This window comes from Mesoplodon densirostris, chromosome 16 (genome assembly GCF_025265405.1).
Source record: "Mesoplodon densirostris isolate mMesDen1 chromosome 16, mMesDen1 primary haplotype, whole genome shotgun sequence".
In the NCBI taxonomy this organism is placed as follows: Eukaryota; Metazoa; Chordata; class Mammalia; order Artiodactyla; family Ziphiidae; genus Mesoplodon; species Mesoplodon densirostris.
In genome coordinates this window covers 46184391-46197834 of record NC_082676.1, presented here as the reverse complement: position 1 = coordinate 46197834, position 13444 = coordinate 46184391, and the positions used below count along the sequence as shown (strand labels likewise).

The window sequence follows — 13444 nt, the reverse complement described above, 5'->3', positions numbered from 1 at the left end:
TCTCACCATCAAATCCTCAGTCCTGTTTTTCCCCCAAACACTAATCCTGCCTTCAACTGTATACGCCTCAGATTTGATAAGATCAAAACTAAAGTTATGGGCTTCCCTGGTGGCGCAGTGTTTGAGAGTCCGCCTGCCGATGCAGGGGACACAGGTTCGTGCCCCGGTCCAGGAAGATCCCACATGCCGCGGAGCGGCTGGGCCTGTGAGCCATGGCCACTGAGCCTGCGCGTCTGGAGCCTGTGCTCTGCAACGGGAGACGCCCCAACAGTGAGAGGCCCGCGTACCGCAAAAAAAAAAAAAAAAAAAAAATCTAAAGTTATGACTGCCACTCCCCACCTCCAATAAAGTCCCTCCTTCCCCTCCTTGGTACCACTTTCTCCCAGTCTGGGTTCAGATTCTGGGTTGATGACCCTCTCTGCGTCTCAATTTTCTCTTCAGGAAAATGGAGATAAGAATATCCAGCTCCTAAGGTTGTTGTAAAACTTAAATAACTTGCTATACGTTAGGATCTTAGAACAGTTCCTGCTTACAATAAGCATATATGTAAATGTGAACTATTATTCCTCATTCACTATCTCCAGTTCTACACTTCAACCCAACTTAAAGTACTTCTCTTCCTTTGGAATACTCTGCCAACTGGCTACCTAAATCCAACCTTTAAGTCTTGTTTTAGACAGTATTACCTCTGGGAACCCCTCCCGACCCTCACAATATGGCTTAAGAGCACAGACTTGGGAGACAGACGGCCTGGGTTGAGTCAACACTCAGTCACAATATCCATAACTTTGGACGGGTTACTTAATCTCTATCACTCAGTTTCCTTCTCTGCAAAATAGGGAAGATAACTGGGAATTCCCTGGCAGTCCAGTGGTGAGGACTCGGTGCTGAATGGGGAACTGAGATCCCGCAAGCCCCGTGGCACAGCCAAAAAAAGAAAAAAATGGGGAAGCTAAGAGCACCTTCCTCACAGAGTCACTGTGAGAATGAAGTGGGTTCAGTCTCCTGAAACTCCAGGAACAAGATCTTAGAATAGTACGAGGCCATAACGAGCACTAAATAAATGTTAGCTATTATTATTGTTCTTGTTGTTGCTAAGCTTGCCGACGTGAAGATCTCTAGTTGCCTTAGGCTCTCTAATCCAGCAATGAATGAATGCTGTTCTGTAGAACTCAACTGTCTCCAGTCTTGAGCTGAACAGCCTTCCTGCTGCAATCCTAAGCTCCACTTCAGAGGAAATACTCTCTGAAACCCAAAGAATATCCTCCCAGCCCTGCTCACCACCACTCCAAACACACACGAACATAATGGAACATCACCAGATGACCCCCCCCCAACTCCATCAGACGCCTGGGTCCTGCCAGGCCTGAGGGACCCCAAATCAGCCTTTCTCTGCGCCTCCATCAGACTCCGGGTCTTTCTTCCGCTCCACTCCTTTTTCTCCCCTCCCGTAAGAACCTGGCCCCCTCGCAGCTCCATCAGACCCGGGTCTGTGCCCCCGCCCGCCCGCAGAGCCAGGCCGCTGACCGGTCTTGGAGCTGGAGATCTGGTCTCTCCCGAGGCTCCTCGTAGAAGCTGATGCCCGGGTGCGTGGCAAGAGCCCGCCACAGAAACTCCTGCGTGTAGGGCTCCAGAGGCAGCGGAAAGGGCGGCACTCGCGTCTCCAGACGGCTCCAAAGCGCGGGAAGACACAAGCCATCAAGCCCCTCCAGGGCCACCTCGTCCAACAACGACTCCAGCGCGTCCATTGCTACTTCAGTTGGCAGCACCCGGGGCGCCTGCGCACCACGCCGCCAAGGGCCCTGGTCCAGAGCGCCTGCGCACAACGACTGGCAGCCAGGGAGGCGGAGCGGATCCGGGGACCGGAGGAGGAGATCCAGAGCATGGTCGTGCTGTCACTCCCTTTGGGGGAGGGTTCATTCCGTGTAACTCCATTGCCATTGGTCCGGAGCCCCGCAGTAACCAGGGGAACTGCAAATAGTGTAGAGGCCGCTTCCGGTTCGAGCACCCGGAACCGCCGCCTCTAGGGATGGACGGTGAGTGTTCATGGGCCCCCCCCCGGGAGGTCGGGCAGTTACTCTCCCATCTCTCCTGAGGGTCCCCCCGACCCGGGCAGAGCCCTAGGCCACAGACCCCTGTACCACCACTGCCTGACCCAAGGTGGTCTCCGTCTGAGGGAAAGGGAGCCTTAGTGGTCCGGGATGGGAAGAGGAGGCTGGGGGGAGTGGTCAGTGATTTGGTCACTGTGCTGCCTGTGGTTGTGTTGGAACCGCGTACTGGCCAGGGCATCAGAGGAAAGGTTGTCGACTGAAAAATTATTCACAACCTAAAAGTTGAGAGTTATGTTTTATTTGGTGGGAGTTTTTAGAACTTCAACCCCGCTAGGCAGCATCTCAAGTAACCTGAGAGAACTGCTCAGAGGAGGCAAGTGGGGGGAGCCCGGATATATAGGAGTTTTGCAACAAAGGGCAGGTAGTCTGAACGTCAAAAGGTTATTGTTAATTAAAGAAAACCAGATATCCCAAGTTAAGGAATTTAGCGCTTTTCTGTGTATGGGAAGATGCAAGAGTCTGAACGTCGAAAGATTATTGTTTTTTTTTAAATTTTATTTTTATTTTTTTTTTAAGATTATTGTTAATTAAAGAAAGCCAGATACCCCAAGTTAAGGAATTCAGCGCTTTTCTGTGTATGGGAAGATGCAAGAGTCTGGGTTCACTGAAATCATTCCTTCGATGTGCACCTCAGCTATTTGGGTTCAGTATGTAGGGAGTGGCTGCAGTCTGATGGGTGCTAAATGGCAGATATTCTTTTTCTTCCGGAGTTCCCTCAGGGCTCACCGGCTCCTGTTTGAGGGCTGCAATTGCTGATGACTGTGACATCCTTTGTTTACTGATATGGCAGGCAGTATTCCATTTATCTTGGTCTAGGGTGGGAAAGACAAATAGAGGTGGGGGGTGGGTTCTTGTGTATCCTGGGGCGTGGAACTGTGGAATACAGGAGTTGGTATGGAAGTAAGCACCATCATGGGGAATGCAGTCATCAGCTACTGGGAAATGGGACTTGGTAAGGGGGATGCGGGGGAGACTCTCTTTCTGTGCTTTGATGTTAATGATACTGTTCAGTGCCAGGAACTCTAAATGTTGTCAAGCAACTCGATAAGCGTCATAACAGTCTTTTGAGGTCAGTGTTATACCATTTTACAAATGAGGATACTGAGGCTCAGAGAAGTGAAGTATCTTGCCCCAAATCAAAGTCATCAAGTGGCAGACTGAGTAAGGAACCCGGACACTGTCTCTGGAGCTGAATTAGGGAGTTTGAGATTTGAAGGGGATTTTAGAAGCCCTTCATTCCAGAAGTTGCAAATGCAGATATTTGCAGGGGCAAGTCTGGTGAGCTGGATTGGGCTGTGATTAAAAGTCAATTTCTTTTTTGATTAAAAGTCAATTTCTTTTCTGAAAGGGAAGCTTCTCACTCAGCTCCAACCAATTAGTTTCCTGGGGTGCTTCTCAAAAATGCCACAATGGCCAATCAGTCTGAAGGCCAGATGCAGCCTGTGGGACATCATTTAGGGATCCCTGATAAGAATCATAGAATTCTATGATTCTAAAAATAGGCTACCCTGATATCTCATTTTATAAAGGGGAAGAGTCAGCCAGAATCCACATAATTTTTCTCATTATACCACTGTGCCTAACTTCTGGGAAATGTTGTTCTTTTGTGATATCTGCTTAACACTGTGGAAAAAAATTTTAATTGAACAATCTGTTATGTGCTTAAAAGACATCTTTGCCCTTTGTACTTCAGAGGTAGTATAAAATGTCATTCACCAGTTTGCCCAGTGGAAAGGTCAATGTAATGTTGCTGTAGAACAACAGTACTCAAATCTTTCTGGTCTCAGGATGCCTTTATGCTCTTACCTCAAGAGAGCTTTGTATGTATTATATCTTTGATATTTACCATATCAGAAATTAAAGCCAAGAAAATCTTAAGACATTTGTCATTTATCAACTCATTTAAAAGCAATAATGAATGCATTACTTCTGAACATAAATAATACTTTTTATTGAAAAGTGGCTATATTTCCCACCAGAAAGGTTAGTAGGAAGCATGATATTGTTTTAGAGTTTCTTAAATCTCTTTAATATCTGGTTTAATAGGAAATAGCTAGACTCGTTTCTGCTTCAGCAACCAAACTGTTGTGTTGTTATTTTGGCTGATATATTTGAAGAAAATGGGGCCTCACACAGACATTTTTTTTGGAACAGGGAGTATTTTAATTGTCTTTTCAGATAGCTGTAAACATTCTTCTTTGATAGTATTCTGAAACTTAGCAAGTGGTAATTTCTCAAAGGTTAGTCACAATGTGGCATCTGAAACCATATTGGTGAACTTTTGTTTGTACTCTTACATTAAAGCCCATTGGTCTATCTTGCCCTTTGATTGCATATTTTACCCATGTATGATTCCGTAACATTAGGCATTGGTCATTTGGAAAGTTCACTGAGTTATGCAGATCTTCTAAATGTTGACATTGGAAATACAATATTAAATGGCATGTCATTACACAATATCAAAAAATCACATTCCTTCATATCCCTTTTTTAAAAAAAAGAGTTTAAGTATTGGAAAGCTATTAAACTCAAAGTACTGGAAACAAGTTTCCTACTTGTTTTCACTTGAAAGCTTGAATTTTATCATTGACAACAAATACCATCAGTTGTTTCCTTGAAGTGACATGCTCACTTTTGTATTTAAGAAAATGTCTGCCAGATACTCACGTCTGAATAACTATAGTTTGTCCACTAGTTGTTCATTCAAGTAGACATGACATTTGATACAATATGTGGCTACTTCAGCTGGCAACTTAAACACACAAGTGTTTTCTAGGATCAACTCTTGTACTTTGGCTTATAGCAGAAATGCTTTATGTGTACTTTGCATTTTTTCACACAAAATATTTAAAAGATGTGTTCTCATGGGTTCAGGTTTAATCAAATTAATTTCTACTGTTTCATCAGGACATTCTTAAGTGAAAATGTTTTTTTGTTTTTTTATTGTCAGCACATGGCACTAAAGAGTATAATGACTACTGATACGGTTTGGTGCCGCTGCCTTGTAGCCACTCAAGCTATCAGTAGTTTTACCTACTGTTGTTTTTGCATCATCAGTGCAAATACCAACACAATGAAAAAGTCTTAGAATTATGATGAAGATAATACTTGTCCTTGGGAACCCCTCTTCCTCCCAGGATCTGTGGAACACACTTTGAGAAACATTGCTGTAGACCATTTTCAAGAAGTCTGTTCAGTCAGTTCTAACTGTTATTATCTCAGTGCTCCTGAGCATTATGGCCCAGTGGAGGAACTTGTCCATTTTCAGATTGGTTACAAAAAGGAAAAATTTGTTCTAAGAAAGTGTTTGCCCTAAGATCAGATTTAGCATCCAAAGGATCCCTTTTTCCTTTGCAATTTTTTTTTCCTTTGCAATTTTTAAAACTTTGATCTCTGCACAATTTTCCAGGCACATATCTATTGGGTAAAGTGAGGCATACTGTGATGAATTTTGATTCTAGCCAACTAGATAGATAAGTCCAGATAAGTCCAGTCTTGTTAGAAAGGTGTTTACTTCCTAAACCCACAAAAGCTTAAATGTCTGCTAAGTATCCCTAAACTGGATTGTAGTTTAGTTTATTCCTCCTGTCCTAGTCAGCATAGCTTTTCACAATATTTTTTCTGGCTCATTGGGTTTGACTCAGCACGTTCTATCTGGCTCTGCAATGCAGCGTGGTGTAATATTCATAGGTTTTGCAGACCAAATAGCCCTGGATTTGAATCCCAGCGGTGTACTCTGACCTCTTTGAGCCTCAGTTTTCCTGTCAATAAAGTGGAGGTGATGATGAAGCTTACCTTGTTTTGTGTGCCCATCCGTTGGTGAATCTATTATTGTGAATTCAATGTTAAGTGCATGAATGCACTTAACACCAAGTCTGGCATATAAAAAGCACACCTATGTGGTAGCTGATGCTGTCATTACCTGCCAATGTGCAGACTTCTGCATTGCTGACAGAAGAGGAAGGAGGGAATATGGTGAAGCTCTCTAACAAATAATAATCTTTGCAATTAGCTCACTCTGTTTAAAAGAAAACCCAGTGTTTGACATGGTTTATTTACATGAAAGTAAATTGGCAATGTGTGAGTCTCCTGCCTATGTTTATTTACATGAAAGTAAATTGGCAATGTGTGAGTCTCCTGCCTATGTAAATGTTCATCTTTATGTCAAAATCGAATTTCCCCCATTGCTTTTAAAATATGAGATGGCTGAGAAAAAAAAAAAATTCTGCTCAGCTTTCCAGGAACATAATAATTAGACAAAAGTTCAGCACATGGAGATAATTAGAAAGGATTTTAAAGCTAGGCATTTGCTTTGGTTCCCCCCAGAGCAAATATTCGATGTCTCCCCTGTTTATACTGTTCATTTGCCTAGCAGACTTTCTCAAAGAATTAATAATGCCAAGATGAAATTTAGCCTAGCTTGTCTAAATAATCCCAAACTGCAAAATGGGTGATGGTTGAATTAGTTAGGTTTTGCTGAAAGTCCAGTCACCGTGTCTGATCTTTTCTGTTCTTTTGTGGTGTTTACCTGGGCTCCTGGTGATTTGTCTGTTTCTCTTCCTACTTAAAATAAACCAAGCAAAAAAAAATAACAATAAAATAAAACATAGAAAGCATTCAGCAGGCAAAATAAACATGTGGTCCATGTAGTCTTTGTGTCGGTTCTTCCTCCTTTGCTTCCATCCTTTTATCTGATTGATTTCTTTTCCCTTGCTGTTCCTCAGCATTCATTCCATCCTGTCGTTTTAGCTCGCAGGAACTTGGCACACTCTGTTTTGCTTATTTTTCTTGGGGGCATTCCTTCAATTACCACATTCAGCTCCTTCTGTGCACTGGGATCCAGAGATATCAAGATGAATTAGATTGAATCCAGGTGAAGAGTAGATGGGAGTTTACTGTAGTCTTCTCCAAATCTTCTTTAAAGTTGATTTTTCAAAAGCATGTAAGTTAAAATTTTTTAACCCTAAAAAATAGAAATGTAGCAAATTTAAAACTGAAGTCTCTATATCAGAGGTTGCACACTGAGAGTCTTGGGCTGAGTCAGCCCACAGGCCTATTTATTTGGCCCATAATGTTTTTTAATTTTTTGAATTAGTTGTCAACATTGAAAAATTGGGAGATTTCTCATAAATCTGATTATGGTGTTTTCCTTAAAATATCAGTAAAGTCGATTTATCAATCTCAATAAAAAGCAATAAAGTTAACACTGAATTGAAATTCTGCATGGCAAGAGTTCCCTCAGCTGGAGCTAAGTGGAGACTGCCCCCTAGAAGGGAGGTGCCCTTTCCAATCCATCACAGCCTCTACCTGGCTGGCTTCCCTCATTGCCTATGGTACCTGCCTGGGCCCCTGTAGGCTTTTTTTTTTTTTTTTTTTTAATATTTATCTATCTATCTATCTATCTATCTATCTATCTATCTGTCTGTGCCAGGTTTAATTGCGGCATGCGGGATCTTCGTTGTTGCATGCGGGGATCTTCAGTTGTGGCATGCGAACTCTTAGTTGTGGCCTGTAGGATCTAGTGCCCTGACCAGGAATTGAACCCAGGCCCTCTGTGTTGGGAGCGTGGAGTCTTAGCCACTGGACCACCAGGGAAGTCGCCTCTGTAGGCATTTGAAGTTACAGTCCTGCTCTAGTATTAACTGGGACAATTTTGAAAACCTCTACGTACTTCATTGTGTGCCATACTGTGCTTTACTTGTTCTTTTAGTTTTAATCTGGTAAAAAAAAAAAGTGGTGGGGGGGATTTATTCTCTTCACTGAAGAACTTCATAGTTGAGTGAGAAAGCCCCACATAAACAGATAACTATTGTCCAACATGGGGGTCCCCGGAAGATAACATTTGTAAAGGTCTTCCCCACACCCAAAGCACTCTGGTCCACTGCTGGCTTGTGTAAATAAAGTTTTATTGGAACACAGCCACACCTATTTGCATACAAATGCACACCAACACTCTATGGCTGTTTTCATGTTTCAGTGGCAGATCTGACTCATTGTGACAGGGAACAGATGGCCCCCAAAGCCAAAAATATTTACTGTCTGGCCCTTCACAGGAGAAGTGTGCCAACTTCTGCTGTAGAAAACCCAGTTTGGTCCTTCAGACAGCTCAATATGATACCATAATTGTGCTCATTTTACACCACACAGCTAGTTGGTGGCAGAAGCAGGACTCAGCTGAATAAAGTCTACACTCTAGTGTGTCATCAAAGACCCAGCCCAGCCCTGTCCCTGCCAGTGTGTGGCTAGGTTCTCACACCTGGGGAGTGAGTCTGCGGGTGAGGCTTGCCCGTTAGGCTGGTTTAAAAGACACTGTCCTCGACTACTTTCTCGGCTCCCTCCTGGATCTGACCCTGTGGCTGCTACTCTATGTCCATGTAGGAGGGGCTTACGAGGAGCAACATGGTTGGTTGGAAGGAGGAGCTTGGAGCTGTTCACAGAGCACTTCATGTAGGAATAAGAAAGCATTTGTTGGGTCTTCCCTGGTGGTGCAGTGGTTGAGAGTCCGCCTGCCGATGCAGGGAACACAGGTTCATGCCCCGGTCCGCGAAGATCCCACATTCTGCGGAGCGGCTGGGCTCGTGAGCCATGGCCGCTGAGCCTGTGCGTCGTGTTTCTTTTTAAGATTTTTTTCATGTGGACTATTTTTAAAGGGACTATTTTTAAAGTCTTTGTTGAATTTGTTACAATATTGCTTCTCTTTCAGGTTTTGGTTTTTTGGCCGCTAGGCATGTGGGATCTTAGCTCCCCAACCAGGGACGGAACCTCATCCCTGCATTGGGAGGCAAAGTCTTAACCACTGGACCACCAGGGAAGTCCACCCCATGGGGTTTTGAACAGCCTGACCCTTGTAACCTTAACAATTGCCCTGTGGACATAGCACCTTTAATCGGAGAATTTCCCTGGGGAAGCAGTCCCCCTCCTTTCACCTATCCCTCTGTTGGTCTCCCTCTTCATCTTTAGACACTCACCCACCCACTCTCATGCCCAGAGGTTTTATACTGGGCTGAACTGGGTCCACAGATGTGTTTTCCCACATTTAAAAATAATGATTTACCATAAAAACCTGGACATTTCAGTCTCTTGATAAAAGGTAGCTTTAGCCCTGGGGCTGTGTAGACCTGCCTTCCTACACAGCCCCAGTGGCCACCCCCTTGACCTTGGGCATGTGATAACAGTTTGACTCAGTCTTCTGGCTGGTGGTGCCAGCCATCAAGTGTTTACTTCCTGCATTGAGAATATTGGCCTGACCCTACAGGCATCTGTGATTTCAGCCCCTAGCCAAGCCACCTCAGAAAGCTGGCCGTCTCTTGAGCACCCCGTATCCTTGCCCACCTCCCTGCCTTGCCTTTGCTGTGCTCCCTGCCAACTGTGCCCTTCTTTCATGTCACTTTCACACTGTAGATTACAGTGAGTAATGTCACCTGCAGTCCTGATTCCTCCCACGTGGTGGAATCCTGTGGCCTCTCAGGCATGGCGCTGTATCATAGGTACTGGGCTCCATGCCTTTCTCCTCTGTGGGTAGAGACCCATTCTTGTTCCTTTGCATGCCCAACACTTGGCCCAAGGACTGGCACAGGGAGATGCCCATGAGTATTTGCTGGGTTGACATTGTAACCAGGAAAGAGATGAATCCATTTGTTCCTTAGTGAATTGCTGGCTGGTCTCCATTAAGCAGAGAAAAGGCCCTTGTAGACAAGCCTCCAGGCCAAGTTCCAGAGACCTCAGCTGGTTTCTCTTTCTCTGGTGGACAAGTATGGTTCCTCCAGACTCTGTCCTTTGCAGCAATTCAATGCAGTCCTGATAATATACTCTAGCCTGGCTACCTTTACTATACCCCAGAGCCTCTAGTTTTATTTTGCTCTTCCTCAGCTTTTCAGTTGGCATTCTTATGCTCCCCCATTCCCTCTCCCAGTAAAGTCTCTGTCACTCCTACCTCCCGACTCATTTTGGAGTCCGATGCTATTATAACTTGACCACCCTTAGCTGATGAATTCTCCAGACACAGCCCCTGACTTATGTCCTTAGGGGATAGGAAAGTTACAGGTGAATGCAGCACCTGGCAGGAAGTTGGAATATCACAGATGTCTAGTCACCAACCACAGGTCCCCTGCAGGGACTACAACACTTTTCTAAACTCTAAGTGAACTTGCAATGTATTGTGTGTGTGTGTTTCCACTCCAAAGGGTCCCAAACTAATTAGATACATTGTATGAACCGACATAAAATCACAGAAGGTTAGAGCTGGAAGGGACTTGACAGATCTAGTCTAGGATCCCATTTCGGGAATGCTGATATATCTCAGAACATTGCAGATCCTGTAGAGAGGTCATAAGTTTAGAAGCCTGCAGGGACCAGGCAGGTAATATAATGGCGGCAGTGGCCAGGGTTTATTTCATTATGCTGATTTGCATCGGGTTTTTTCAGCACCTAAATACACTTTGCATATCTGAGAATTTCCTAAAGAAATCTGTTGTCTACTATTTTTTTTAAATTAATTAATTTATTTATTTTTGGCTGTGTGGGATCTTCGTTGTTCGGTGTGGGCTTTCTCTAGTTGCGGCGAGCAGGGGCTACTCTTCATTGCGTTGCGCGGGCTTCTCATTGTGGTGGCTTCTCTTGTTGCAGAGCATGGGCTCTAGGGCGCGTGGGCTTCAGTAGTTGCAGCATGCAGGCTGAGTAGTGGTGGTGCACGGGCTTAGTTGCTCCGTGGCATGTGGGGTCTTCCCGGACCAGGGATCGAACCAGTGTCCCCTGCATTGGCAGGCGGATTCTTAACCACTGTGCCACCAGGGAAGTCCCTCTACTAATTTCTTGAAGCACGTGTCTTCCTCCATCTCTCTGTCATCTATACAATAGGGATAATAAATGTATTCACTTCCTAGGGTTGTTGTGAGAATTAAATACATTAGTAGCTGCCAAGCCCTTAGATCAGGGGTTGGCACATGAGAAGTACACGTGTTAAGTACTTTTGATAATTATGATGATTCACTCTTGCTGGAGACGTGGACACATGAACCTTCACTTGCATCTTTACTGTAGGGAAAAACCTCTCAGACCTGCTGATAAACGGCAACTTGGACTTGACCTCTGTGGTAGGGAGGCAACTGGGGAACAGGGAGGGATGGGAGGGCACCATGCCATCTGGTGGGCATTGCCCTCAGCTCCTGACAATGGCTGCCAGACAGGAACGCAGGTCCTGTGTTGACAGATTTTTCAGTTTTTCAAAAGAATCCAGAACTCAGGATTTTTAAATGTGACATCTCCCAAGCTTTAAATGTTGGCTGGAAAAAGAAAAATCTTTCTTAACAGTTTGGAGACCAGACAAATGTATATGGGCTGGGTTCGGCCAGCGAGTGACTTTGGATGTAGTCTGATCACTGTCATGTAGCAGATGTGGAGGCCGAGGCACGGCGTGTAGTTAAGAGCCCCCGATGGGCGGCCCAAGAGTAGGTGAACAAGGCTCAGATCGCTTTCAGTCCGGCACCCCTACCCATACCACAAAGCCTTTCTCGTAATGAGCCTGCGCAGCAGAAGTTCTGCCTCCTGCCTCCACTGGGATGGAGATTTCATTTTAAGCCTGCAGAGTGGAACTATGAAAACCAGGGCCAAGAATTTAGATTCTCCTCTCCCTCTCTTCATGTTGTTGCTCACCTGAGGCTTCCTCATCCTGGAAAGGAGTGGAAGAAGCTGAGCTCATGGAGTTAGTCAAAAGGGCTTCGATTTCTGGCGACTCCTCTTCCCAGCCATGTGATCCCGGCTGGGGGAGGGGCGTTAGTTACTTCATCTCAGTACCTAGACTCTTAAATTGTAAAATGGAGATTAATAGAGTGTAACTGGGAAGAGCTAAATCGGACTCCATGTTGGATCTGTTTCTTTGACTTTAACCTTTGCTTTTCATTGCTTTTGTTATTATAATCATACATAATGGCCTGACTCAGGGAACCCTGCCCCTCTGCCTGAATGTTGAACTAAAGTGCCTTTGTTCAGCTCACTGGGAGACAATCTGACCCTGCCCACCTGTGAATGGCTGAAATTAACACATCCCCTCACCAAAGCTGGCCATTCCAGGAGATGTTTTGCAAGACTGATGGCCCTTTTTACTTTACTTCCTCGCCACCTCTCCCTCTCTATTATGCCTTTTTTTTTTTTTTTTTTTTGCGTTAAGCGGGCCTCTCACTGTTGTGGCCTCTCCCGCTGCGGAGCACAGGCTCCAGACGCGCAGGCTCAGCGGCCATGGCTCACGGGCCCAGCCGCTCCGCGGCATGTGGGATCTTCCTGGACCAGGGCACGAACCCGTGTCCCTTGCATTGGCAGGCTGACTCTCAACCACTGTGCCACCAGGGAAGCCCTATTATGCCTTTTTACTTTACTTCCCTCTCTGATTCTATAAAAGAAACTGGCATCCAGGCCCCATAAGATGGTTATTTTGAGACATCAGTCTGCCATTTTCTTGGTCTGCTGGCTTTCCTTATAAAGTCATACCTCTTGCCTCAACACCTCGTCTCCACCTTATTGGCCTGTCGTGCGGCGAGCAGAACAAGTTTGGACTCGGTTAACGGTAGGACCTTCCCATAGGGCTGCTCTGAGAACCAAGTGAATTCATCTATCTAAAGCCCTTAGAATGGTGCCCAGCACTTTATAGGCTCTCAGTAACAATTAGCTATCAGAGGAACAAATGCATCTTTTTCCTTAGGATTCCGGGGATCTCATGAACCAGTCTCATGTTTTCCAAGATTGTTTGGCTGATCATTTTTTTGGGGGGGATGAAAATACTCAAAAGATACTTGAATTTGGATATACACACACATACACATATTTTCACAAATGCAGTCAGTGTCCTCACTTGTATTCTATGGGGAGCTGGGCTATGGGAGGAGGGGGCTGGGTGGGGTTTGGAGTGGGAGTGCCTTTGGGAGCTTGTATGATGGATACAGAGGTAGACCAAAGTCCATTTTCGCCTGGGAAGCGTGTCACCACTGATTAGATTACAGATGTGTGGCATTTACTTATCTTCACTATTTCAAATGAAAAAAATTAATATTTTCCAATTATCTCCAATGGTGTATTTTTTTAATTTAATTTCTTTTTGGCTACGTTGGGTCTTTGTTGCTGTGCTCTCCAATGGTGTATTAAACTTACTTTGTCATATTTCATTTCACCATCCCAGAAAGAGCAGGGGGAAAGGGTCAGGAAAGCACATTGTAAGAGAAGATGAAGTCTTTATAGCAGTTCATAATCATGCCTCCTGCCCTTCCAGCATTGTCCATTCAGAAATTTGGTCATTCACTCGTTCATCGATTTCAGAAATGTCTACTGACGCCTACTCCATTTCA

General features: G+C 44.8%; 2 protein-coding genes across 4 annotated transcripts in view; one reads left to right on the top strand and one right to left on the bottom strand.

Annotated features, from left to right (window-relative positions):
• Nucleotides 1-1776, bottom strand: part of GTF3C1 (general transcription factor IIIC subunit 1) — a 72870-nt gene extending 71094 nt beyond the window's left edge. The window contains exon 1 of the mRNA XM_060120301.1: nucleotides 1528-1776. Coding sequence (XP_059976284.1) covers nucleotides 1528-1748 — 221 coding nt within the window. The 5' untranslated portion in view covers nucleotides 1749-1776. The remainder of the gene's footprint in view (nucleotides 1-1527) is intronic.
• Nucleotides 1777-1971: 195 nt separating this feature from the next.
• Nucleotides 1972-13444, top strand: part of KATNIP (katanin interacting protein) — a 201059-nt gene continuing 189586 nt past the window's right edge. For all 3 annotated transcript variants that reach the window (XM_060077977.1, XM_060077978.1, XM_060077979.1), the window contains exon 1: nucleotides 1972-2036. In XM_060077977.1, the coding sequence (XP_059933960.1) occupies nucleotides 2030-2036 (7 nt within the window). In that variant the 5' untranslated portion in view covers nucleotides 1972-2029. The remainder of the gene's footprint in view (nucleotides 2037-13444) is intronic.